The following is a 23,535-nucleotide window of genomic DNA, read 5'->3' on the forward strand; positions in this document are numbered from 1 at the left end:
AGCAATGATTGTAATAACACCTCACATTTCTATGTGAGGTTTTATTGCCTACAAAATTGAAAGCAGTGACATCTGAAGTCGGAAAACCCTGGCTCACAGCCTAGCTTAATAGTGCACCAGCTATGTGACCTTGGGCAAGTCACTTACCCTCTATTAAATAAGACAAGTGCCTATGACTGTAGCTGGTTCTTGGGGAACACTGGATCCTTTCCTTTCCTGAGCCTCATTCTTCTGATCCGTAGGTTGGAAATATAAACCTGTCTTAGCTATTTCCTAGGTGAGTATGAAATTCAAATAAGAGAGGGAACGAAAAGCTGGGGAAAACATAAAATCCAGGACTCAATCTCTTCTGCTTCTCACAATGGCCCTAAGAAGCGAGCAGGTGCAATAGAGTCCAGAGCCCCCTATTTAGTGGATTAGGACATAGCAACTCAACAAGACTCGGTGATTTGTCCTGTCCCCTGACTCATAGGGCAGTAGAGGCCTGCGACCCCGGGATCCTGACTGCCTGCTGTAGGGCCCTTGGGATATTTGTTAAATTAGGGAGTTGTCTTATGTGACTGTGTTGGGGCCAAAGGAGAAAGAGCAAAATGTGCAAAGCGAATTTAGTTTTTCTTTCAGTTGGCGCTCTGAGGCCAATTTATAATTTGTTTGAGGGCATGCTATCTGGTACCTAGATGGAAATTGTGATGGTGCTGTAGAAAAACAGCAATTTTTAGTGGGAAGCCACTTCCTGTTAGTGAGTACAGGTAGAAACGGCCCATCATCCTCAAATGCCATGATGTCAGTTTTCGGGGGGCCGGGGCAGGCGGGGTTGGAGACTGGCTAGGCATTTTCTGAGAAAGTATATGTCAAAATTCATAAAGTAAACAGCTGTATTGTCAAACTTACAGAGTTAAGTAAATGTGAATACAGTTAACTGGGTAGTAGCTTTGTAATTATTTTGTCAAGTTTAGCATATGAAATTGCTCTCACTTAGTTACCAACATTCTTAATTTGTTTTGTTCTTGTTTATAATTTAAACTGTGGATTTTATTTAGGGAGTAAATGTGTCTTGAGGCTTTTCATTATTTCAGAAATTAGACTATACCCTCCTGAGGTTGCCAGACTGTTGCTGCGGCCAAATTAGGCAAAGCTGGAGGGCTGGTGAGACTGAGCCAGGGTCTCAGAAGCCTAGTTAAGGATGACCTCAAGCCTGAGGAAGGAGAAAGAGAGCCGTCATTTGTTAAGTACTGGTTTCTTGCATTCATCATCCCATTTAACCCTCACAAGAATCTTTTGTGATGCTATCTCCATTTCACTGATGGAAAAACTGAAGCCAAGGGCAGTGGGGTAGCTCACCCACCATTGTGTGAGGTTGCTTGTTAATTGCCTCTCCCCCAGCAGATGGTAAGTTTGTAAGAGAATGTTTTCTAGAATGCCCAGCCCTTGTAGGAGGTTAGGCATTATTTTTGAATAAGTCAGGAACACTGCCTTCTTGTTCACAGCTTTTCAGTCTATGCACTTTCTCCTCTGGGGCCAGCACTCTGTGGGGTGGGCAGGGCAGGAGTAATTTTCCCATTTCAGAAACTAGGGAATGGAGGCTTTGAGAGGTATGTGAGGCAGAATCTCACTGCTGGCCCAGAGATCCTGCCTGGAGAGGGAGGGTCCTCCACCCGTGACACTCCTGTGTCGAGCTCCCGGCACCTCCCTCTGAGGTCCCCTTGGCAGCCAGGGAGCCTTCCAGCCTGGGCATCTCCTGGGCCTGGCTCTCCCAGATCTACTCAGGGCTTGAGATTCCAGAGCCCAAGGTCACTTAAGCTAACAAGTGAATGATCCTGTATTTGGGCAAGGGGGTGACGGTGATGGCTGCGGAGATCTTTGTTTTAGGGAATAATTGTTATTTCCTGAAAAGTCTGTGGAAAATCGTGCCATTGCTTGAGGGTGTTTAATAAAATCACTCATCAAAGTAAAAGCCGATAGATAAGTGTTTGCCTAAGGAATCATCATCAGTATCATTACCATGATCCTACTTATCAACAACCTCAACTCTAATCATGACGGATTTGACCAAAAATAAAATAAAGGAGGCCTTTCGAGGACTTGACCTGCGGAGGGCTCTCCTCCACGTCACGTTCTCTCTCTGTCTCCCTCATTTCAGTGAGTCAGTTTTTCCTCCCCATCTGTTTGCTGTTTGGTACTTTATACAACTGTCTGGGCTCTTTCGTTTTGCTTCTGCAATTGCTCAGCTCCGACGTGTTCCCTCCTGATGCTTCTCCTTTGTTCTGGCAGACTCCTCTCATCTGCCGGTTTCCAGCCCTATGAAGTGTCAGAGGTGGGTTGTAGTTTTCAGGCAGCATTTTGTTGCCTGGCAACATTTAACAAGCATCTTCTGTGATGGCTGCGTCCTGGAAAACAGAGCCAGGGCTGGGGTGCTGGGATAGGGGAGGCTCCAGGGGCCTCTCCAAGCTGGTTGGGGAGGAAGAGGGGGGAGAGAGACAGGCAGGCAGACTCAGGTGACTCCGAGTGTAGCCATTCTGACTCTTTTATAACAGCTGGGGCACCAACTCACCCTCTCCTGTTCTGTTTCAGGAATCACAGGTGTTCAGTGGTCAAAAGTCTTGGTTAGGAGCCGTCAGAGGTTCTGTGTAACTTGGTGCCCACCTGCTGCAGCTGCCCAAGGGGTGGCTGGCTGGCTCTGGGCGGAGGCCGCTAGGTGGTTTCCACTTGAGCGGAACTCTTCATCTTGTTCCCCATGGGATGTAAAAGGCCTCCTGTCTGTGAAGATGACTGGCTTCTGTGTCTGCAGTCAGCCCAGCCAAACGCTCCCCAGAGACCGGGTGGAGGTTGAGTGAGGGTGTGTATGTGTGGGTGATGGTAGAGTGTCATCATAGAAACACCTACCTAAGAACTGGAAAAATCCTCACATGTTACATGAAGAAACCAAGGTCCAGAGAGGGGAAGCGACTTGTCCAGAGTCACACAAGTTGGAGAGAATCTAAGCTCCCTGTTGAGGGTCTTTCTCCTGGGACTGACCATCCCAGGCTGACATGACTGGTGCTGGTGGAGTAGGAAGAGGCAGCACAGTGATGAGAAGTACGATGGACTTGGGCCCAGCGTGCTCCTCTCTGGCCTCCATTTCCTTGCCTGAAAAGAATGAGGTTTGTCTGGCTAAAGGTAGCCCCAAGACTCAGTGACTCCCAGAGACAAAGCCTACCCAACAGGCAAAGCACCTCCTGCCCAGGTCTTTGATGGTACGTCCATGGCTGTTCTCTCCCCTCCCTAGAAAAGCCCAGAGGCTGGGGAGTCCTGGGCCTCTGGTTAATGCTCCTTAGGAGAACCCCATTCTGCAGGCAAAACCCCTCAGCACAGCCACACTGTGTTTCTAAGGACACTTGTCACCATCAGGTCAATTTAGGGCAAGTCTCTGGGAATCTGTGTCTTTCCAAATATGGCCCCTTAAAGCATCAAACGTGCTCCCAGGGTATTTCTTCCATCCTGTTTCTGTTTGTTCTTGGTCACTGACCACTCCCCTACCTGGCCAGCTCTCCGTCCTGTTTGGGGGGTTACAGTTGCATGGGGCTGGGGCCCAGGCCCCCTCATTTCTCAGAGGAGCAGACGGAGCTCACGAGGAGACCGCTGATGTGCAGGGGATTTTATACCAACCTCTTCATGTCCTGAAAATGAGAAGAAACGTCCAGATGGGTCGTGTCTCCTGTGTCTTGCTCCTTCTCTTTCCCCAGCAAGAATCTCTCAGTTCAAGAGGCAGAAAAAAGGAGTTTGGATGCTGCAGGCTGTCTTTCCCCAGCTGCATCCCTTCACTCTGCTCCTGGGGCCACAGAGATGAGCAGGGAGGCCCCAGCACACAAGCCTTTCCTTCCAGCTGCTGCTCTTGTAGATCTTGGGGCATGCCAGCTGCGGAGATTTAGAAGTTCCTCTAGCAAGAAACCCCCCCTTGGAGGGGTGCAGGTGCTGGCTGTCTCCATTCCCTTCTCCACACAGTCCCGAGCTTCAGAACTAGCTTTCTTTCTGATGTGTTCCAGGACCTTCAGTTAATCATATAAGCCAAGGTCTGGGTGGTTTGGCTGTGGGACAGGTGAGCCTGGACCAGGCCCTGAGACCCTGCGCGAGACTTTGTCACTCTTCAAGTGGCCAAAGTCCACCCCCAGAAATCCAAGGAAGTGTGCCATCTGGACGCCCAGGCATGTGGACAGAGGTTAGAGGTTAGAGGCAACTGCCCTCCACATGCAGGCTACTTGTGGTCAGGGAGATCCTGCAGCCCCCAGAGCGCTGAAGCCATGTTCCCCAGATGGGGGTGGGTGTCTGTGCTGAGTTAAACTTCTTCCTACTCACCTCTTTGGCACCCCCTCTTCTTAGTGGCAGGGGAAGCTGTCAGGCCAGAGCTCCCACGTCCTGCCCTGGAATCCCCACTGCTCTGGGAAACAGTAACAAGAAAACTCCTTCCCAGCGTATTTCTTCCAGCCTGTTTCTCTTTGTTCTTGGTCACAGAGCGGTCCCCACCTCCCTCCCACACTAACGCTGCCCAGGTGAGACCACAGCTCTGTGCCCTCCTCAACATCTGTGCGCCTGGGCAGCTGCCTGCCTTTAATTCTCTTTGGAAAGTATAACTGAGAGGAGAAAGACACCCTTCTTTCCTTTGAGGCTCTAGCCGGGACCACTGCCTACGCGGCACTGCCCTCCAGGGGGCGCCATTTGCATTGACGGCTCCGCGAATGGCACTCCCTGGAGTTGCACAGCACACAACCTACGGTGCTGAACAGGGCAGCCCTGGCTCTGGCTCACTCCCTTGTGAAGCTGGCTCCTTGTAATACACATCCAGGATCATATACCTGAGAAAGGGAGCATCCCCAGTAATCTCTCCCATCAACCTCACTGGGCCTTCACTTCCTCAAAGGCATAATATGGTCAAAGATGGGGCTGAGGAATACGCCAGACCCAAGCTCACACTTAGGCTCTGCCACTTGGTAAATGTTTTATTTTGTGCAAATTCCCTAATCTGGCTGAGCCTGAGTTTCCAACTCAAGAAAACAGGAAATGACAATTGCAAATCTTGTTATTGTGAGGATTAAATAAGATAATGCACACAAAAGTTTGGCCCACGTTGCACATGGCTGGCATTTGACAAATGATGATGATGATTGTTATCTTTTAAAAATTTTTTTAATTTATTTTTTTTTAATTTATTTTTTTGGCTGTGTTGGGACTTGGTTGCTGTGCACCGGCTTTCTCTAGTTGCGGCAAGCGGGGGCTACTCTTCGTTGCGGTGCGCAGGCTTCTCATTGCGGTGGCTTCTCTTGTTGCGGAGCACGGGCTCTAGGAGTGCGGGCTTCAGTAGTTGTGGCAAGTGGGCTCAATAGTTGTGGCTCACGGGCTGTAGAGCGCAGGCTCAGTAGTTGTGGCACACGGGTTTAGTTGCTCCGTGGCATGTGGGATCTTCCCGGACCAGGGCTCGAACCCACGTCCCCTGCATTGGCAGGCGGCTTCTTAACCACTGCGCCACCAGGGAAGCCCTGATTGTTATCTTTTAAAATAGGGCTATATATCCAGTCCTACCCGCCTCATAGAGTTAGTCCCAGAAATAAAACGAGATGAGAAATAGATCATCTCTAAGTTCTCTGAGGAAATATTTGGCAAGAATCCCAACCACTGGTATTCTTGTGTATAAAACACCAAGAGCTGTGAAGCCCCTTTGCTTCCAAATCACACTCTGTGACTAATGTCAGGAAAAGGCTCAACCAGGAGAGAAAAAGCTCCCAGGCTGAAGACTGAGGCCCCAGGAGGGTGCAACTGAATGAAAACCAAAGGCAGCAGCTGTGAGAAAGCAGAGGCTCATGGAAGGGAGTGAGATGAGACCAAGTTTGAAAGTCACATCCCCTGGACCCTTGTTCACTCACTGCCTCCTTCAGCAGATTCTCAGAGCTTCCTCCAAGTGCCAGGGCCCCGGGACTGGCACCGGGCCATGCGGAAGGGCAAGTCCCAGCAGCAAGCACGTGATTAGATCCTTCGGTAGGAGGTGACAGAGAGGACCCTGCTGCTAAGGGTGCTCTGCAGAGGGTGCTTGATCCAGGAAGGCTTTCTGGAGGAGGTGATCTTCTGGGCCTGAGGGGACTCCAGCCAGAGGGACCAGCACCAGCAGAGCGTGGAGGTGGGGGAGCACAGGGTGGGAGAGAGAATAAGCAGTTGCTTGCCAGGGGGTGTCAATGAGAGGTCGCAGCTGCACTCAAGGTTAGAGAGGTAGGCAGGGGCCAGGCCAGTCTAAAGAGTTTGGACTTAATCCTCTATCACAGCCAACAGTTCCCAACCTTGTTTATTTACTTTTTTCTTTTATTCTAGTGACGCAGGAGAGATGGTGTTGAGATACCTGACTTCTGCTGTGGGTGTGCCCCAGGTTTTAAGTCATTTCCACCAGCCTAGCCGGAGTCCTAGCCCTTCCTTTCCACTGGAGAAAGCAAATCAGAACATAAGACTGCAAGAGTGATGTTATCATAGGGGTAACCTTGAAACCATCTTGTAAATCCTTCACAGATGTCAACTCTTCAACCACTCTTAGTCCTGGATAGATTGTTTGTGTGTCTCCAGGCTGAGGCTGGGGAACACCCCATGCCCCTACCCTAGGCCGGTGGGAGCCACTAGTGGGTTTTGAGTGGGGGAAAGTCCTCTGTTTTGGAAAGGTTTCCCTGGCTGCAACGTGTGAGGGGAGCACAATGATGACCATCAGTCAAGGAGACCAGTTGGGAGACTGCTGCCATGATGGACATGGGATATAGGATGCCACTTCCACCAGGGAGGTGGTGGCGGGGATGGCGAGTGAGGGACAGGTTTGAAAGTACTAGAGGAGGGACTTCAATGGCGGTCCAGTGGTGAAGACTCCGCGTTCCTGCTGCAGGGGGCACGGGTTCCATCCCTGGTCGGGGAACTAAGATCCCACATGCCGCACGGTGCGGACAAAAAAAAAAAAAAAGAGGAAGAACTAGAGGAGCCCAAATTGCCACGCGGACTCATTGGATGTGGGGTGACAGTGGAGGAAGTTCGAGAACAATGCCCAGTGTCCTGGCGCGGCTGGGTGGTGGTATTGCCCACAGATAGGAGATGCAGGAGGAAGAGGATGGGTCTGGAGGGGATCCGGGCACAAGGCAGGGGGCAGGTAATGAGCAGGGCTCAGGATAAGCTGAACGTAATTTACCCGCTGTTCCCCTGGATATGTCCCATGTTGGCAGGTGGGTCCACGGGTCCGAAGCTCAGAGGGGAGGTTTGGGCTGGTTTCAGAGGCCCGGGGGTGGCAGCTGAAACCGCGAGTAGGCACACGGTCACCGGAAGAGCGGAGGGCTGCGGTCTCCAGGCCCTGGGAGGACAAGCACGTGGGTACAGCTCCTGGTGCAGCCCTCCCCACTTCCCATCCCGGGAGTCTGACTCTGCGGGGGGCGGGGGGCGGTTCCTGGAGCAGGGACCCTGGGCTGTTTCATCTCATGCCATTGGTACCTGGCCACCCAGTAGGTACAGAATGCGAGTTTGCTGGTTAAGCAAAACCAACCTGAGGCAAAGAAAGACTGGTGTCCCCACAGGAATTGTCAACCCCTTGGTTGGAGACAGAAGCCCCGCCTCTCCTCGCGGCGGGGCTTTGCTCACGAGGAGAGGATGAGAAAGAGACTGAGCCGGTGAAGGGGAATGAGAGAGGAGAGATAGAGAGGGGCGGGAGGGGGGGTGTTTCAAAGGAGGGAACGAGAGAAAGAAGGATGAGAGAGAAGACAGACCGGCAATGGAAAGACAGACGGATGAGGGAGAGGAAGGGAAACAAGGGCCCAGGGAGCCGGTGCCAGGGAGGCCAACAGTGCCAGCGGCTCTTCTCATCAAAGCCCAGTGCTGGCTCGGAGAGAGCAGCCTTCATCTGCCCTGCCTCTCCAGCCACGCCCTCCCAGTTCCCCCAGCCTTCTCCAGAGCAGTCCCTCCACCGGAGCACCTCCACCCCCGCCCACCCCTGTGCTCCAGCCTCGCCCCTGCTCGTCCTGGGTGGCTCTGTGTACAGGTTGCATCCTCAGAGGCGGTTCTGCTTAGGGCACCCCATGCTGCCTCTTGGCATGTGTCTCAGTTCTAACTCGGCCTTTTTCAGCTTTCGGCGTTGCTTGGTGTCAGCCTCCTTCACTGGACTGTAAGTTCCCTGAAGTAGGTGCCAAGTCTGGTGCATAGTAGGGGCCCGCTCACGGTTGCTGACTGAATGAGTTCATGTAGTGAGCCCCCAGTAGCTGCCAGGCGCTGCACGGGGTCTTATATTTGTTATCTTATTTAACCACCTACCCGATCCCATGAGAGAGGTTTTACATTTTGCTTTACAGAAGGAAAGCCCAAGACATGGAGAGGTGAGTGCCTTACCCAGGCCACGCAGCTAACAGGTGGCAGGGTTGGGATCTGTCCCCTCTCCGCCATGCCACCTCCAAAGACCGTGGAAGACATGCTTCCCATGGGAACAGTGCTTCTTCCAAACATATTGTTTTTCTCCATTTTCATGCATTTTATTAAACATTTCCAAATGAGGAAACATGGAAATATTTTTTAATAAGAAGAAAGAAAACATTGCAAATAGTGAAACTGACTCAGAATGGTTTGCCAGATGAACCATCTGGTTTTTAATTTAATAACCATTCAAAGAGGTTGACAGCGCTCCTCTTTGTGAAGAAAACAGACCGTGGAAGGAATGGCAGCTGGCCTCCCTCAATTGCTGTATCCATTTGCAAAGTGGGGAAGTCGAACAAAACTTCTTAGCCTAACAAAGGGAGGGAGAGACCCGAGAGAAGGCAAACACACCCCAAGAAAAGCTGAGCTGGCATTCTTGTTCAGACTTCCCTGTAGAGAGGTTGCATCCAGATGTGTGACACCAGCCTGATGTCCCGACTCACCCACATTTGGCAAAAGTCTCCAAGGAAAACTGCCAGAGGAGGCATGCATGCCACCACCTCTGAGAGAAAAAGGCATACCCACCGTGGTCACAGAAAGGGTATGAGTTGCTTCTGCTTGGTTGGTTGTTGGAGTTGTCTGTTTTGGTGGTGGTGGTTTTCTCCCCTTTTAAAAATAACCAGAGGCTTTGCACCCATGCTGTTAGTTCTTGGGGCTGGAAACAAGAGACTAGATTTAGGTTTGCCTTGGAAAGATTCAGCGCTGTTGCCTTGAATTACCTGGTGGAGGGAAACGTCCTTATTTTCCTAAATTCAAAGCCAACTTGTAAAAAATACAACACTGGCTATAGGAATGAGGCAGATGAGGGAGTGACTTCATGGGTGCGTGTGTCGTCAGACATCAGTAGGCTGGTGGTTAGCCCTGGGCCTCCAGGGCCATTTATTTTATATTTTAAGATGTTTATGAGGGAGATTGTTTTTAAGAAAAGAAAGAATTTTTTTTTTTTTTGGTCTTTATGTGAATTCACTTGTAGCTGGAATAACGGAGTAGCTCTAAAGTCACTGTAATAAGCCATTTATTCCTCAGCTAACTTTGAATTTCAGTGGTACTCTTTCATATACCTCAAGCATTTCTCGAGTCCTCCTAAACTAAGGCTCATAATATGCTTAAGAAATGGCGATTTTCTCCCCAATGCTGGAATCACATGCCCTTGCATGATGAGGGCCCTTGATAATTAGGAGTTGATTATATTGGCAACCAAGACAAAAGTAGAGGTAGGGATGGGAGTAAAACCCAGGACTCCATGAAAATGTCTTCCCTTAAGAAGAGCTTCTCAGGCCCCCTGATCCCAGCTGGTACTCACTCGCCAGTCACACGCAGTCCCCTGGCCATTGTCCTACTGGCAGGGAGCAAGCAGGAGCTCCGCGTTGCCAGGACGGGCTGGCGTCTGCCCAGGCCCACAGATGCTGCCACCACGCCCCATCCTAGGTCCTGCTCACTGCAGCCATTTCTAGAATCAGAAAAAAGATGGGTTTCTGGCCCAGTTTTTTCACTCATTTGCTCTGAGAAGTTAGGGAGACCAGTTAGTTAGTCTCTTGAGCTTCTCATTGTTTTATTATAAAATTGGGATAACAGCCCCTGTCCCGCTGACCTTGTCCTGCTGGCTTGTGATAAAGACAAAATGGGATCATTCATTCATACATTCAACAAGTATTTCTAGCACGGTAGACAAAGTAGAAAAAGTCCTTTCCTTCATGAAGCTTGTATTCTAATGCGGATTGACAGTCAATAAACACAAAAATAAGCCAAATATGTATTATGTCAAGTGGTGATACACACATGGAGAAAAGTGACACAGAAGAGGAAAGTGGGGCATGGTGGGTGTGGGCAGTCGTGTGTCATAATAGGGGACAGGGAACGCTTTCCTGAGAACTGATGTTTGAGCAAAGGCCTGCAATTAATTGAGGTGAGAGCCTTCCGGGTACAAGGCATGGCAGGGACCCAAACTCTGAGACGGAGTAAAGCTGGGCTGCACAAGGAGCTGTACAGAAACCAGATGGCAGGAGCAGAGTGGATGAGGGGGCAGCTCATGGGATATGGGGTCAGAGAGGCCCCAGGGCTTTGGGGGAGGGTTCTTTAGGCCCATGAGGACTTTGGCTCTTGTTCTGAGGGATGCAGGAATTTTGGAGCAGAGAGATGACATGGTCTGTCTTACTGTTTTGCAAGGACCACTCTGGCTGCTGTTAGTGGATGGTGGGTGGGGGTCATATAGGCAGAAGCAGGGAGATCAGTTAGGTGACTACTGCGTGGTCCAGGTGAGAGGGCAAGGCCTGGACCAGCTGGTAGCAGCAAAGGTGGTGGGGACTGGGCAGATTCAGGGCATATTTTGAAGATGAAGCAGATAGGATATGATAGCGATAAGGGCTTCACACTGCAAATCACCATACAGAAGGGCTGTGGTCAACCCACAGCAGTGGAACAAAGGATAAGTGAAAGGAGAACCTGGGAGGAATGAATGACTGTTCCCCTACCTGGCAGTATCTGCTGCCTGTTCCCTCTCCATGTCCCATGTGGCTCTCCTTGTCACTAGGACGAAGCCCCAGGTGGGAAGCTCTTCAAGAGGCAGTCACATGCCTCTATGTGCATCATACGTTCCAGGTGGACAAAGCCCTTCCACATTCGCTCCTCACCACAGTCTTGTGAGATGGTCAGGGCAGACATTATTACACCCTGATTCGGTAAAGAGGAAACAGATCCTGAGACAGTAATTTGTTCAAGGTCACAAAGCCATTAGGGCATGAAAGGCAGTCCTTCAGCTCCAGATCCTGCATCTTTTCTGCTATGACAAGGCCAGGCTTATACACACTAGATTGTAACAGCACAACAATAGCCAACATTTTTTAGTGTGTCTATGTGCCAGGCACTGTTCTCATGGTTTAGAAATATTAGCTCATTTAATCCTAAAGGTAACTCTGTGTGAGCTGGTACAAGTATTATCCCCTTTTACAGATAGGAAGACTGAGGACAAGGTCATGTAGATACTAAGGAGCAAAACCCAGATTCAAACATAGATAGTCCACCATGACACCTAACCATGGTCCACACTGGTGGTCTCCTACCAAAGACAGTGTGTAGGCATCAAATGGAGAGTGCAGAAGCTGAGTGGTGTGGGGTTAGAGACAGAGAACCCACATTGGCTGGGTGGGTCAGGGTGGGCTTTGAGCTGCTTCTTGAAGGGTCATTTACAAGGGATCAGTAAGGACAGTGGCAGGCACGAGAGAAGCAAGAAAGGTGTGAAGCAAGCTTGGAGCACAGCAACATTGAAGAGGAGGCCAGAAGAAGAAGCCAAGAAGGATGGTCAGGGCAGGAGGAAGGCAGGAGAGCAAGCCACTGAAGACGCCAAGAGGACTGTTCTGAGGAGGGAGGCACCAATGGGATCCAAGGCCACCAAGGGGTCGAGTCAGGAACATGTTGTGTTCTTCACTGGAGAACTGAGCAAGCACAGGTTCCACAGCTCAGTGGGGGCTGGGATCTGACTGTGTGAAGCTAGGGAATGACTGGAAGGTGAAGACAAAGAATCCAGTTGGCTTGATTCCTGAAAATTCCCAACAAACAAACCAGACCCAGGACAAATGTCTAGAGCCATTAAATCACTAAGATCCATATGAAAAGAGCTAGGTCGCAGCTACTGTCAAGAAGCTGAGTTCTTATGAATAGTGAGAACCAACTCCAAGCCCAAGGAATTTGGCAGCCAGTTTGACAAAAGTTTATCTGCCAAAGAGAACAGCTGAAGTCACCTTAACATGAGTCACTGAATTACTAAAGCAAGCATCGCTTTCACAAAGGGACAGGAAAAGCAACAAGTAGGCCATATTCATTCCACAAATATTTACTGAGCACCTTTCATGCATTAGGCTCTGAGAAGGTACCCAGAAAAGGTTACGAAGAGGAGTATAATGTAACTCCAGGGTTGGACAAATAGGCCAATGGAACAGAATAGAGAACCCAGAAATAGCTTCACTTTCACATATAATCTATATGACAGAGGTAGCATTCTCAGTGGGAGAAAGGATGAACTACTCGTTAAGTGGACCTGGGATAATTGGTTATCCATATGAAAAAAGATGAAGTTGTATCCCTACCTCACACCACACATAAAATCAATTCCAGGTGAATTGAAGACTTAAATGTGAAAGGCCACATTTAGAAACATTTAAAAGAAAGTCTTATAACCGCAGATAGGAAAGGATTTCTTTAAAAAATTATACAAGTTGCTAATTATAAATGAAAAGGATGATAAATTCAGCTATAGTAAAATTTAAAACTTCTGTTCATCAAAAATACTATAAAGCAAATAAAAAGACCTGGCACAAACTGGGAGAAGATATTTGCAATACATAAACTGACAAAGTTCTTATCTAGAATTATATAAAGAGCTCTTATAATGAATTAGAATAAAAGACAAAAACAAACCAATAGAAAAATGAGCAAAAGTCATGAATGGTACCTCGCAGAAGAGGAAACACGAATGACCAATAAACATAAAAGGATACACAGCTTTTATCAGGAAAATGTAAAGTAAAAGCATGATGAGATACCAGTGTGCCCACTGGTTTGGCAAAAATTAAATTCAGATGATGATGTGTTGATAAAGACATAGAGCAACAGGAACACGTATTCACTGCTGGTAGAAACCTAATGGTACTGCCATTTTGGAAAATAACTTGACATTTTCAAAGGAAGTTAAATATGTACATGCCTTACAAACCAGTAAATCCACTCTTAGGTATGTGTCCTAAGACTCTAACACAACCAGGAACTATGATTAAGAATGTTTGTAGCAGTATTGCTCATTAGAGGAAAAACCTAGAAACAACGCAAATGTCCATCAAGAGGTGAATGAATAAATAATGGTATATTCATAAGATGAAGCACAGTGCAGGAATGAGAATACATTATAGTCACATATATCAACATATATGTTGAGTGGAAAAAAGCAATTCAGAGAAGAGTTCATTGTATTAGTTACCTATTGCTGTGGGAAGCATGCAGTCTTAGCCGGAGGTAAGTCCTGGAGGAGACAGTATGTCTCTCACAAAAAGCAAAGCCCTTACCCTTGACTTGGAATGCACTCTTTGTCCCAGGCCTGAGGAATGTAAAAGAGATTAGCAAAGCTATCTCAAGCCAGGAGACCTCAGGGAACTGAGAGTCCTGGTTATTCCTTATGGCTGGGGGCTGTGTGTGAGCCTGGTTAAGGGAAGATAATGTTCAAGGATAGTTGTAAACTTGTTGACGTCCGTGGTGGTGACTGAAGTGAGACGATAAGCAATTCCATGGGATTATTGTCTAATAAGGAGTTCCTCTTCTGTCTATATAAGATTCAGTAAATTCTAAATAAAGTGCCTTGCAACCATCAGTTGTCTTGGTCCTTCTGACCCCATACTCACGGTGCTATTCAATCCCTTACCCCTCTCCGTGGGGACCTGGAAGACCCCCTGCGGTGGCTGGACCATCGCAAATTGCCCTGTAATTTAGCAGCTTAAAACAACAAACATCTGCTATCTCACAGTTGCTATGCATCAGGAATTCAGGGACAGCTTAAATGGGTACCTCTGGCTCAAGAGGTCTCATGAGATTGTAGTTCAGGCCTGTGGTCTCACCTTAAGGCTTGACTTAAGGGGTTTCTGCTCCCAAGTTCACTCACCACTTGGGTGGCTTCTCCCAAGGGAGAGCCATTCAAAAGAGAACAAGGTAGAGATCTCCCAGACAGAAGCCACAGTCTTCCTGTAACCCAACCTTAGAAGTGATAGCCATATTCTGCCATATTCTATTCCTTAGAAACAAGTTACTAGGTCCAGCCCACACTTAACAGGAGGGGATTACAAAAGTGTGTGAATACCCCAGGAGGAGGGAGAATACCGGGGGTCATTTTAGAGGCTGCCTATCACACTCGTATGGTACGATTTCATTTTTATAAAATTCAGAAGTAAACAAAACTAAATTATATATTGTTTAGGTAGGTATACATAGCTAGGTAGAAGCGCTGTGAGGAGTTTGAGATTAACATATACACACTTCTATATATAAAATAGATAACCAACAAGGACCTACTATATAGCGCAGGGAAGTCTATTCAATATTTTGTGATAACCTGTAAGGGAAAAGAATCTGAAAAAAAAAAAAAAAAAATATATATATATATATATATATATATATATATAACTGAATCACTTTGCTGTACACCTGAAACTAACACAACATTGTAAATCAACTATACTTCAATTAAATTAAAAAATTAAAAAATTTTTAAAAAGAGAAGCACTGTGAAGAAAAACAAGAACACAAACATGAAATTCAAGATGTTGATGATATCTGGGGGGACATGGGAGGCTGAGAATGGAGAAAATGCACAAGTATTTTCAACAGGACAGTGAGTTCAGGAATGCTTACTTTTATGCTTTGCAACTTAATTTTATGTTATATATATTTGTGGGTTTTTTCTCTTAAGTTTAGTTTTGTGTTTGATATTATGGAAGTTATACCTGCATACACTTAGAGTCAATTGTTCTGTGGTATTTGCTGTCCTCCACCAGTTTTTCCCAGGTATGCCTCCCCAGGGGTAGCACTTTTACCTTCTTTCGCTAATTAATTTTAACCTTTTCCTCCATGTCTCTTCATAACACACTTGTATTGCTGCTTTTCGGTGCTTTGGTTTCGGCATCATCTATCCCCTTCCCACGGTGGAAGATGAGGATTTAGTTCCTTTTCCTCCCCTCCAACTCTTCCTCTCCCCCCATCCTCCTTTCATCATTATATCACGTTTTTGGTTAGACCAGTAATCGGTGTTTACATTACTCAGCCAACACTAATTTGACTCTATTCAGAGCTGAGCCTTGTAGTAAAGGATGATAGCTTTTCCTTCCCTGCATAACTTTTTGTTTCTCCTGGTTAATTACCATGTTTGTTCATTCTCTTAGTTTGCTGTGTATTTATCACTAACTCAATTCTAGACTCTGACAGTTGTCTAAATTTCTTCTCAGGATGTTTAGGCACTGTAGGTTTTCTATCAATTTCATCTTCTTGGAGAAATACCTTCCAGAGCTGTCTGACCTGCTCCAGTCTGGACGGGTTGCCCTCCATGCCTGGTGCGTGGCCGTCACCCAAGGACCTCCTGGTGCCATCACCCCGGGCCTCTCTCCTCTGTGGATCCCCAGTTTCCTCCATCTCAGGGCTTCCTCCTTCTGGGTTTACTCCTTTGTTCTGGTGACGCACACCCTCCTGTAGCTTCATGAGAAAGGGTGCAAAGGAGGCAAATCTTTGAGAGCCTTGGCTGGTTTGGAATTCTGGATTGGAGATAATTTGCCTTCAGAATTTTGAAGCCTTTATTCCATGGCCTTCTAGCTTCCAGTGTTGCTGTGAAAAAGTCCAGAGTCACTCTGACTTCTGATTCTTGTGTTTGACCTCTCTCTCTGTCTCCCTGGAAGCTCCATAGAGTCTTCTCTTTTCCCCCTGGTGTTCTAAAATTTCACAATAATGTGCCTTGCTATGACTCTATTTCCAACCACTGTGCTGGGAACAGTGGGCCCTTAATCTAGAAACGTGTGTCCTTCCGCTCTGGGAAGTTTTTTGTTTTTTTTTTTTTAATTTTTATTTATTTATTTTTATTTATTTATGGCTGTGTTGGGTCTTCGTTTCTGTGCGAGGGCTTTCTCTAGTTGTGGCGAGCGGGGGCCACTCTTCATCGCGGTGCGCGGGCCTCTCACTATCGCGGCCTCTCTTGTTGCGGAGCACAGGCTCCAGACGCGCAGGCTCAGTAACTGTGGCTCACGGGCCTAGTTGCTCCGCGGCATGTGGGATCCTCCCAGACCAGGGCTCGAACCCGTGTCCCCTGCATTGGCAGGCAGACTCTCAACCACTGCGCCACCAGGGAAGCCCCTCTGGGAAGTTTTTTAATGCTGTCTTTAATGATTACTTCTTTCCTTCTTTTCCTTTTTTCTCCTCCTCCTTCTTTTTTTCCAGTTCTCTCTTTCTGAGACTCTCGGTATTTGAATTGGTAGATTGATTCACTAATTTTCTCCTATTTTCATCTCTTTCACTGTCTTTTGGGAAACTTCCTCAATTTATTTTCCAGCCCTGTGGGAGGACTTTTTTGGTATAGCATGTCATTCTTGTCTCATGGGTCCAATATCTTATTTTATCTCTCTTAAGATGTTAATTACAGGATTTGTTTCAAGAGTTCTTCTCTGTTAATGGTCAGTATTTGATTCAGAGTCTTTTTTCTTTGTTTGTTTAATTGACTGATTTGGTCTGTGTCTTTAATGTTTGAGAATGTCCTCAGATGTCTGGGGATTCCTGGTTGTCTGCTTATTTTTAAAAGCAGGGAACTAAAACTGTTAGTTGTAGAGGGATGTGAAGAGAGAGCAAAAGTAACATGTGTGTTTCATCTACCATCTTTACCCAATCATACAATCTTCCATATCTATCATTTATTTCATAATATTAAAAAGTGAAAAAAACCATAGTCCACACACGCTAATGATGAATTAATAACTATAATAACCCTAAAAAAATACCTACACCTTTTCCTCCTTAGCCTTTAAGGAAAAACATGGGACTCTTTTCTCCAAAAAATTCTCTATTGCAAAAAATATCATGAGATTAGTATGTGAGTTTGTGACAAGTGTAAACCACTCTAAAATTGTGAATAGATTTGGAAACAATTTTTCCCTCCTCTCCACTCCCACAGTCCTGAATCACCAGCCCTGCTCTCTCACTCATCACTTCCTGCTTGGTGAGTTGCATGTGTGTCTTATCTCCATGACGATGCTCCAAGCCATGGGAGAGCAGGGTGCATGTCCGATTCATCTCCAGATCTTCAATAGCCCCTGTCAGAGGGGAGATCATCAAAGTCTGACAAACGATGAATGAATAACATCCTCAAGATCTGCTTCTCCTCTCCTCAGCACACATAGTTAGCACCAAGGGATTTTAAATGGTGAATGAAAAAGAAACCCACAAGACCATAAAGAGAATTTAGAGAAAAATAAAGCAGTAAATCAAACCTCAACTTTAAAAAGAGAGACACATTACTGGTTGCTTTTATTTAATTCCACTTTGAGTTCTGATCTCTTTACCTCAGAATCCACCCACATATGAATAGGATGGGCCATGGTTCTGCGGGCAGCCGAGCAGCTCAGGAACTCTAGTTTAAGCAAAGAAAGGAGGACTTTAGAGACCCATGTGCACAGTAAAGCCAATAAGTCCACAGAAGACAGGCTGCAAATTAAGTCCAAACCCCATAGTTCAGCATTCAAGTCTCTCCATTGCTTCTCCTCGGGTACCTGCAAACTTTCTAGAGGTTCTCGCTGTCTGGGGCCTGTCTTCTTTAATCAGTCTTACATGTAGCTGCTAGAAGTATCATTCTCAGATACCAAGTGTCTCGTGTCCCTTCTTTGTCCAAGAACTTACAGTAGATTCCTTTCATCCCTTCATCAGATAGTTTTCCAGCCTAAATGCCAAGACATCTTTATCTTCATCCTCCTTCATCTTCATCCCCCCACTTCATCTTCATTCCCCCCTCCATCATCGTCCCTCCCTCCATCTTCATCCCTCCCTCCATCTTCATCTCTCCCTCCATCATCATCCCTCCCTCCATCTTCATCTCTCCCTCCATCTTCATCCCTCCCTCCATCATCATCCCTCCCTCCATCTTCATCCCTCCCTCCATCTTCTTCCCTCCCTGCTGGGACCCTCTACCCACTGCACTTGTAAATCCCTACCACTGTATTTTTCTACAGATTGTTTCTCAGACTGATAACATATACCAATCTCAGCAATAATGGTAATTGCTGACACTTAGTGTGCACTTACTCTGGGCCGAGCACTGTGCTAATATGGCTGGTGAATTATTTTCCTTACTCCTCCCATCTGCAGATAAAGAAACTGGGTCACAGAGAGGTTAAGTCATTTGCCCACAGCCGTGGAGCTACTTAAGGTGGAGCTGGGGCTCGAAGCCAGGGAAACGGAGCCCGAGACCACAGGCTCGCCTCCTCTCTACCCACTGCCTCAACCTCACTGTCATCAGACCTGACCCAAGACCCCTTCCGGGAGATGACGAGCCCGGCTGTACTCTACACATGTTTGCGTGTTGCTGGCTTGTGGCATGGAGCCATCTTTAAGTCTTGCCCCTTCTGTGTCCCCACACTCAACCTGTCACTGAGTCTCGCTGCTTCACAGACTCCAAAGTCCATCCCTCCAGGGAAGGAATCCCCACCACTAACCTCAGCACAGGCCCTTAGAGCCAGGGTCACCACCATTCTTCCTGGCCAAAGAGCAGCAGGCTGTGAGTGGAGGGGACCACATCAGCCCAAGGGCCTTGCAGAGACCCAGGGCTGTGGGGAGCGGGATGGGGAGGGTGGCTGCCCATCCAAGGCCATGTCAGACCTGGGATGGGGCAGGTGTCCCGGGGCAGGGCAGGGCACGCTCCCTCTCGGGGATCAGACCTGGGATGGGGCAGGTGTCCCGGGGCAGGGCAGGGCACGCTCCCTCTCGGGGATCAGACCTGGGATGGGGCAGGTGTCCCGGGGCAGGGCAGGGCACGCTCCCTCTCGGGGATCAGACCTGGGATGGGGCAGGTGTCCCGGGGCAGGGCAGGGCACGCTCCCTCTCGGGGATCAGACCTGGGATGGGGCAGGTGTCCCGGGGCAGGGCAGGGCACACTCCCTCTCGGGGATCAGACCTGGGCACCAACAGCCTATGCTACTCCAGTGTGGCCAGATGAGCAGACACAGTGCAGCCCTGGGGACATGAGGCCAACTGGAAGGGGTAGGCAGCCAGGGTGCCATCTGGGTAGCAACAGAGTATCGCTGGGGAGCAATCAAAGCAGGTAGGGGAGGGCAGGTAAGACAACTTAACCAGCAGAGCCTTGGGGAGGGATGTCTGCTTTTCAGATGTCACCCCTAGAGTTCTGGGCATGCATGCCCTTGTGCAGACAGCTATGAAAGGCTAAAGCCACCCTCCTCTAGTTACTGGTGGAGGATTCAAGTTGGGGCTGGACGGCCCACCAATGATGTGCTTACCGGGATCTGCTCGGGCCAGGCTCAGGTGGGCCATGAAGGTTGCTGCCTGCACCTCCCTCCTGGCTTTGCGCATTTGCTTCCCACCTGGCTACCCCACCCCTGTGCTGCATCTTTTGAATCAGTCTCCTTACCACCTACAGACCACTCTTCCCAGTGGGCCATGTCATCTTGTCATTCATCTGCTCAAGAGCCAAGAATCATTTCCAAGGCCTTTAAGACCAGATCCAAACCTCTTATCCTGGAATTCAAGGCCTTCCAAAATCAGACCCTTGGTCTCCATAGCTACCTCATCACTTGCTGCTGGAGCCCAGGTGCCCTCCTGTTGCTAAAACTTCCTCATCATTCCCCAAGGCACACAGCAGTCGCTTCCATCTCCCTGATGCTGAGGGAATAGCGAAAAGGGCATGGGCTTTGCTTTGGTTACTTCCTGTGTGTTTTCAGGCAAGTCACTCAATGCCTCTGTGCTTCCAGTTGCTTACCTGTAAAAACACTTTACAGGATGTTGTGAGAATGTGAGTGTTTGTACACAAAGTGCTAGCTAGCCACAGGATAGTTTGTATTGTGTGGCTCCCGCTAATACAGTGTGAGTCAATAAACGGTATCCGTCATAGAGTGTCCTTGGTGTTCCCCACTCACGTGCCCTCCATCTCCTTTCTGACTAGCAGACTTCTGCCTCCTTTTACGCTCATCTCCAGATGCACCCGTATCTGCAGCCTTTCCAGCACACCTGACCTGGGGCGGGGGGTAAGGGTAAGAAAAGCAACATTTGTCAATTGCCCACTGGGCGCCAGACCCTGTTGGTGGGGGTGTGGGGCGCAGGGAGAGCACTGACGGTAGCAGCTAATACTTTCTGGGGGCCTCCTTGTACCAGACCCCATCCCAAGCACGTCATGTAAGCCTTGCTGGTAACTCAATTCTGTAGATTAAGGTTCCTAAATGGCTTTCTGCTCTATCCAACCAGGATGGTTTGGTCTCCCTGGCCCCGTCTCACCTTTCCCATCCAGTGGCCTACAAGAGGCTGATGGGAAGAGTTTATCAAGGAGTGATGTCCCTGTCATTCAGGCTCATCCTGTTAGAGAACATTTTGAGAAAGGACCCACCTTCATCTGCCCGGCCACCCCAGGTGCAGCCAGGCCCACCTGCTGCACTCAAATTGGGCCTTGGCTTTTCATAAGGGCATTCCCTTTGCCTGGAACACCTTATCCCCGGCCGGCCTGGAAAACTCAAGCCTCTGACTAGCCCTCCTACATTTGAGTCGAGGTCATTGCCCTTTCCCTCCTGTCCTCCAGGTGCCTCGTCCACTCACTTACTGACGCTTTCAGAAATGTCTGCATCCTTGATGGACCCTTGCCCTGGGCTGAGAACCCTAAGGCAGGGGCTGTATCCTGTTCATCTTTCTATCTCAGTGCCTGGCACAGAGCCTGGCCCACAGCGGGCCTTGTTGTTTGTGGATGAAGGGAGGGAGGAAAAGGATGGGGTGGAATGGGTATCCGGCAGAGGGAATGGTGGTGATGCATTTCCAGCTGGTTCCTCCCAGGGCAGGACAGCCACGAGCCTCCATCCAGCTCAGAAGAGGAGGCCGTGGCTCCGTGGAGACTCCAGGGCCTCCCCTGGAAACAGCTCCAAGAGCGCCCCGGCTACCGCAGCCTCCCTCCAGACACCTGGGAGGTGCCAGTCTTTGGGCTCCATCAGCCTTCTTAGGGGAAATTGCTAAATGCGTTTGGTGATTTTTTTTGACATTTTCCTTATTCAGAGCTTGTGATTTCAGATTAATCATATCCACATACATTTAGACTGTCAGCTTGGAAGGGAAAATCTAAATTTTGTTACTGCATGATTTCATCCAAAGGTATTTTACCGAAAGGACGTCTATGATATGGTGCAAATCATGACAAAACATTTTACCGCTGGGACCAAGCTCGTGGTGGGGGGGTTGGGGGATGGACGGAGAACTGTAGGCAGGACCTGGGTGGGCAGAGTTGTGGCAGCTTCAGTCTCCTGAAGAGATCCGTGTGCCACCATCGCTGCTGTCTCCATCTCAGCAAAATGTCACATTTCCTTCTTTGTCCAGGTTTGCCCAGAGCCTTTACTCCCGGGAATGGCAGTTCCACTAACTAACTCCTGTCTTCCCCCCCGGCAGGTACCATGACCAGCAGGACGTAACTAGTAACTTTCTGGGTGCCATGTGGCTCATCTCTATCACATTCCTTTCCATTGGTTATGGGGATATGGTGCCCCACACATACTGTGGGAAAGGTGTCTGTCTTCTCACGGGCATCATGGTGAGTACCTGCCTCGGCCAGTTACCCTTCCCCACCCACCGAATGCTGCTAGGAGCAGCGCCTTTATGGTGGGTGCAGGGGGCCCTCCTCATCCGGGCATGGGGCCAGCTGCTAGTTAACAGGCCAGCGTGTGTGTCCCTGCACGTAGAAAGGCAGATGTGAAATCTGCGTGGCTTCTCACTGTTTCATTTCCTTGTCTAAGATAGGACTATGTCCCAGTTCCTAACAGTTAATGGCCTCTTCATAGCCCCCCAGAAATGGGCCGAGTGAAGCTGGCCGTGGGTCTTACCCTCTGCTCCCATCCACCAGCCCCGGTGAGCATCAGGGCTTGCAGTTCATTGTCCTCTTTCCTGTCGCCTGGGCCCCACAGACCTTGGTACCACATCTGATAAGAGTATAGCTAGAACTCACTGAGCCGGCCATGAGAGACCCGTGTCCTAGACTGGGTTGGCCACTGGTTCGGTCTTGGTTTGATGACATGAACCTGGGCCAACTCTTGGCCTCTGCATCCAAATGTTGAGGTGCCAGTTTCCGAGTGCCAGTTCCCTCCCAGTGTTGGCACCTGGCTAGCGTGTGACTGCATCCCCATCTCTCCCCAGGTGTCCAGCAGCTGTGCTGCCTCCTTTCAAGGTGTATATTCCTCCCACCCATCACCCTGCCATCCCCCACCCCTACGCACACTCGTGCCCACCACATGACCACACGGTACGGGGTTTGGGAGAGATGCGGGTAGGGAGTCAGACCAGAGTCTGAGTCCCCAGTGCTCGCTGCAGCGCTGGACCCCTCCTGCTCACCAGCCCCACAGCCGCAGGCCTCTGACCCCATGACCTCACGGTGGACTCCAGGCAGGGCACTTAGCCTGTTGGACCTCAGCATCCTCGAGTACCAAGGGCGGATGGGAGGCCTGCTCTGCCCTCCTCCCTGGCTGGCGAGGGGGATAAACTGCAATGCTTTATGTTAACGCACTCCGTCAGCAACAAGGAGCTGCGCCGCCTTCAGTGCTGGCGCGTCCTCGGCGTCCCTGCCGCCGCTACTCCTTCACTGGCCGGGGTTGAGGGCTCCTTGCCTTGCTGCGCTTCCTGGCCAGGACAGGCAGCCCTGGTCTTTGACCTCCTTCGCAGAACCCCAGGGTAGAGTAAACACACAGGGTCCTCTTTTCAGAAGAGGAAGCTGAGGGTCAGAGAAGGAGCAGGCAGCTAAGCCTGGGTGTCGTGGGGCTGAGGGCGGACAGGAGGCCGGTGACTTGGTCCTAGGGCTCCGCGGTTGGTTACGACAGCCCTCCCCAGGGAGCCCTCTCCGCACCCCCATCATCGAAATCCTTCCAGGACTCCCTCAGATTTCAGTCATCAGCCCCACTTCTCCAGGAGGACACCAGAGACCCTCCTTCTGAAAGGGAAGTGACTCCTTTCTGCAGTGGGAAGGGGGTTAAGCCCTCGCCAGCCTGGTGGCCTCCTGGGACTGATCTTGGTGACAAAGCAGCTCAGAGCAGCAGAGGCCATAGGGTCAGAGGCCTGGGGCCGTGGGGCTGGTGAGCAGGAGGGGTCCGGCGCTGCCACGTCACGACTGGACACCATCCTCTCCCATTTCGACTGAAATCCAGAGCTGGTGCATATTAGCAGGTCCTGGGCAGCAGTTAATGAGAAAAGGCTTAGCCCCGGGGTTGGGATAAATCACGGGTAAATGTAAGGCCTCAGAACAAATACCTCCCATCGGTTAGTAGGAGTCTATCTGGCACAGCTCCAGCTGTCACCAGGAAACCAAGGAATGATTCTTCCTTCCAGAAAGGA

The 23,535-nt window shown here is 49.2% G+C and overlaps 1 protein-coding gene and 1 long non-coding RNA gene across 7 annotated transcripts in view; one reads left to right on the forward strand and one right to left on the reverse strand.

The window, feature by feature from the left end:
- The window catches only part of KCNN3 (potassium calcium-activated channel subfamily N member 3), a 191,196-nt gene that overhangs the window by 138,054 nt on the left and 29,607 nt on the right, over positions 1-23,535 (forward strand). For all 5 annotated transcript variants that reach the window (XM_082350213.1, XM_082350211.1, XM_082350209.1 and 2 more), the window contains exon 4: positions 21,607-21,748. In XM_082350213.1, the coding sequence (XP_082206339.1) occupies positions 21,607-21,748 (142 nt within the window). The remainder of the gene's footprint in view (positions 1-21,606; positions 21,749-23,535) is intronic.
- Positions 7,738-16,320, reverse strand: LOC309616408. 2 transcript variants are annotated; one of them, XR_014237466.1, is made up of 4 exons: positions 13,418-16,320; positions 10,920-11,118; positions 9,752-9,898; positions 7,738-9,103 (listed from the first exon to the last, which is right to left on the reverse strand). It is a non-coding gene; the product is annotated as an uncharacterized lncRNA (long non-coding RNA). The 2 variants fall into 2 exon arrangements; XR_014237465.1 differs by lacking the exon at positions 10,920-11,118.

This window comes from Balaenoptera borealis (genome assembly GCF_965194805.1).
Source record: "Balaenoptera borealis genome assembly, chromosome: 1".
NCBI lineage: Eukaryota > Metazoa > Chordata > Mammalia > Artiodactyla > Balaenopteridae > Balaenoptera > Balaenoptera borealis.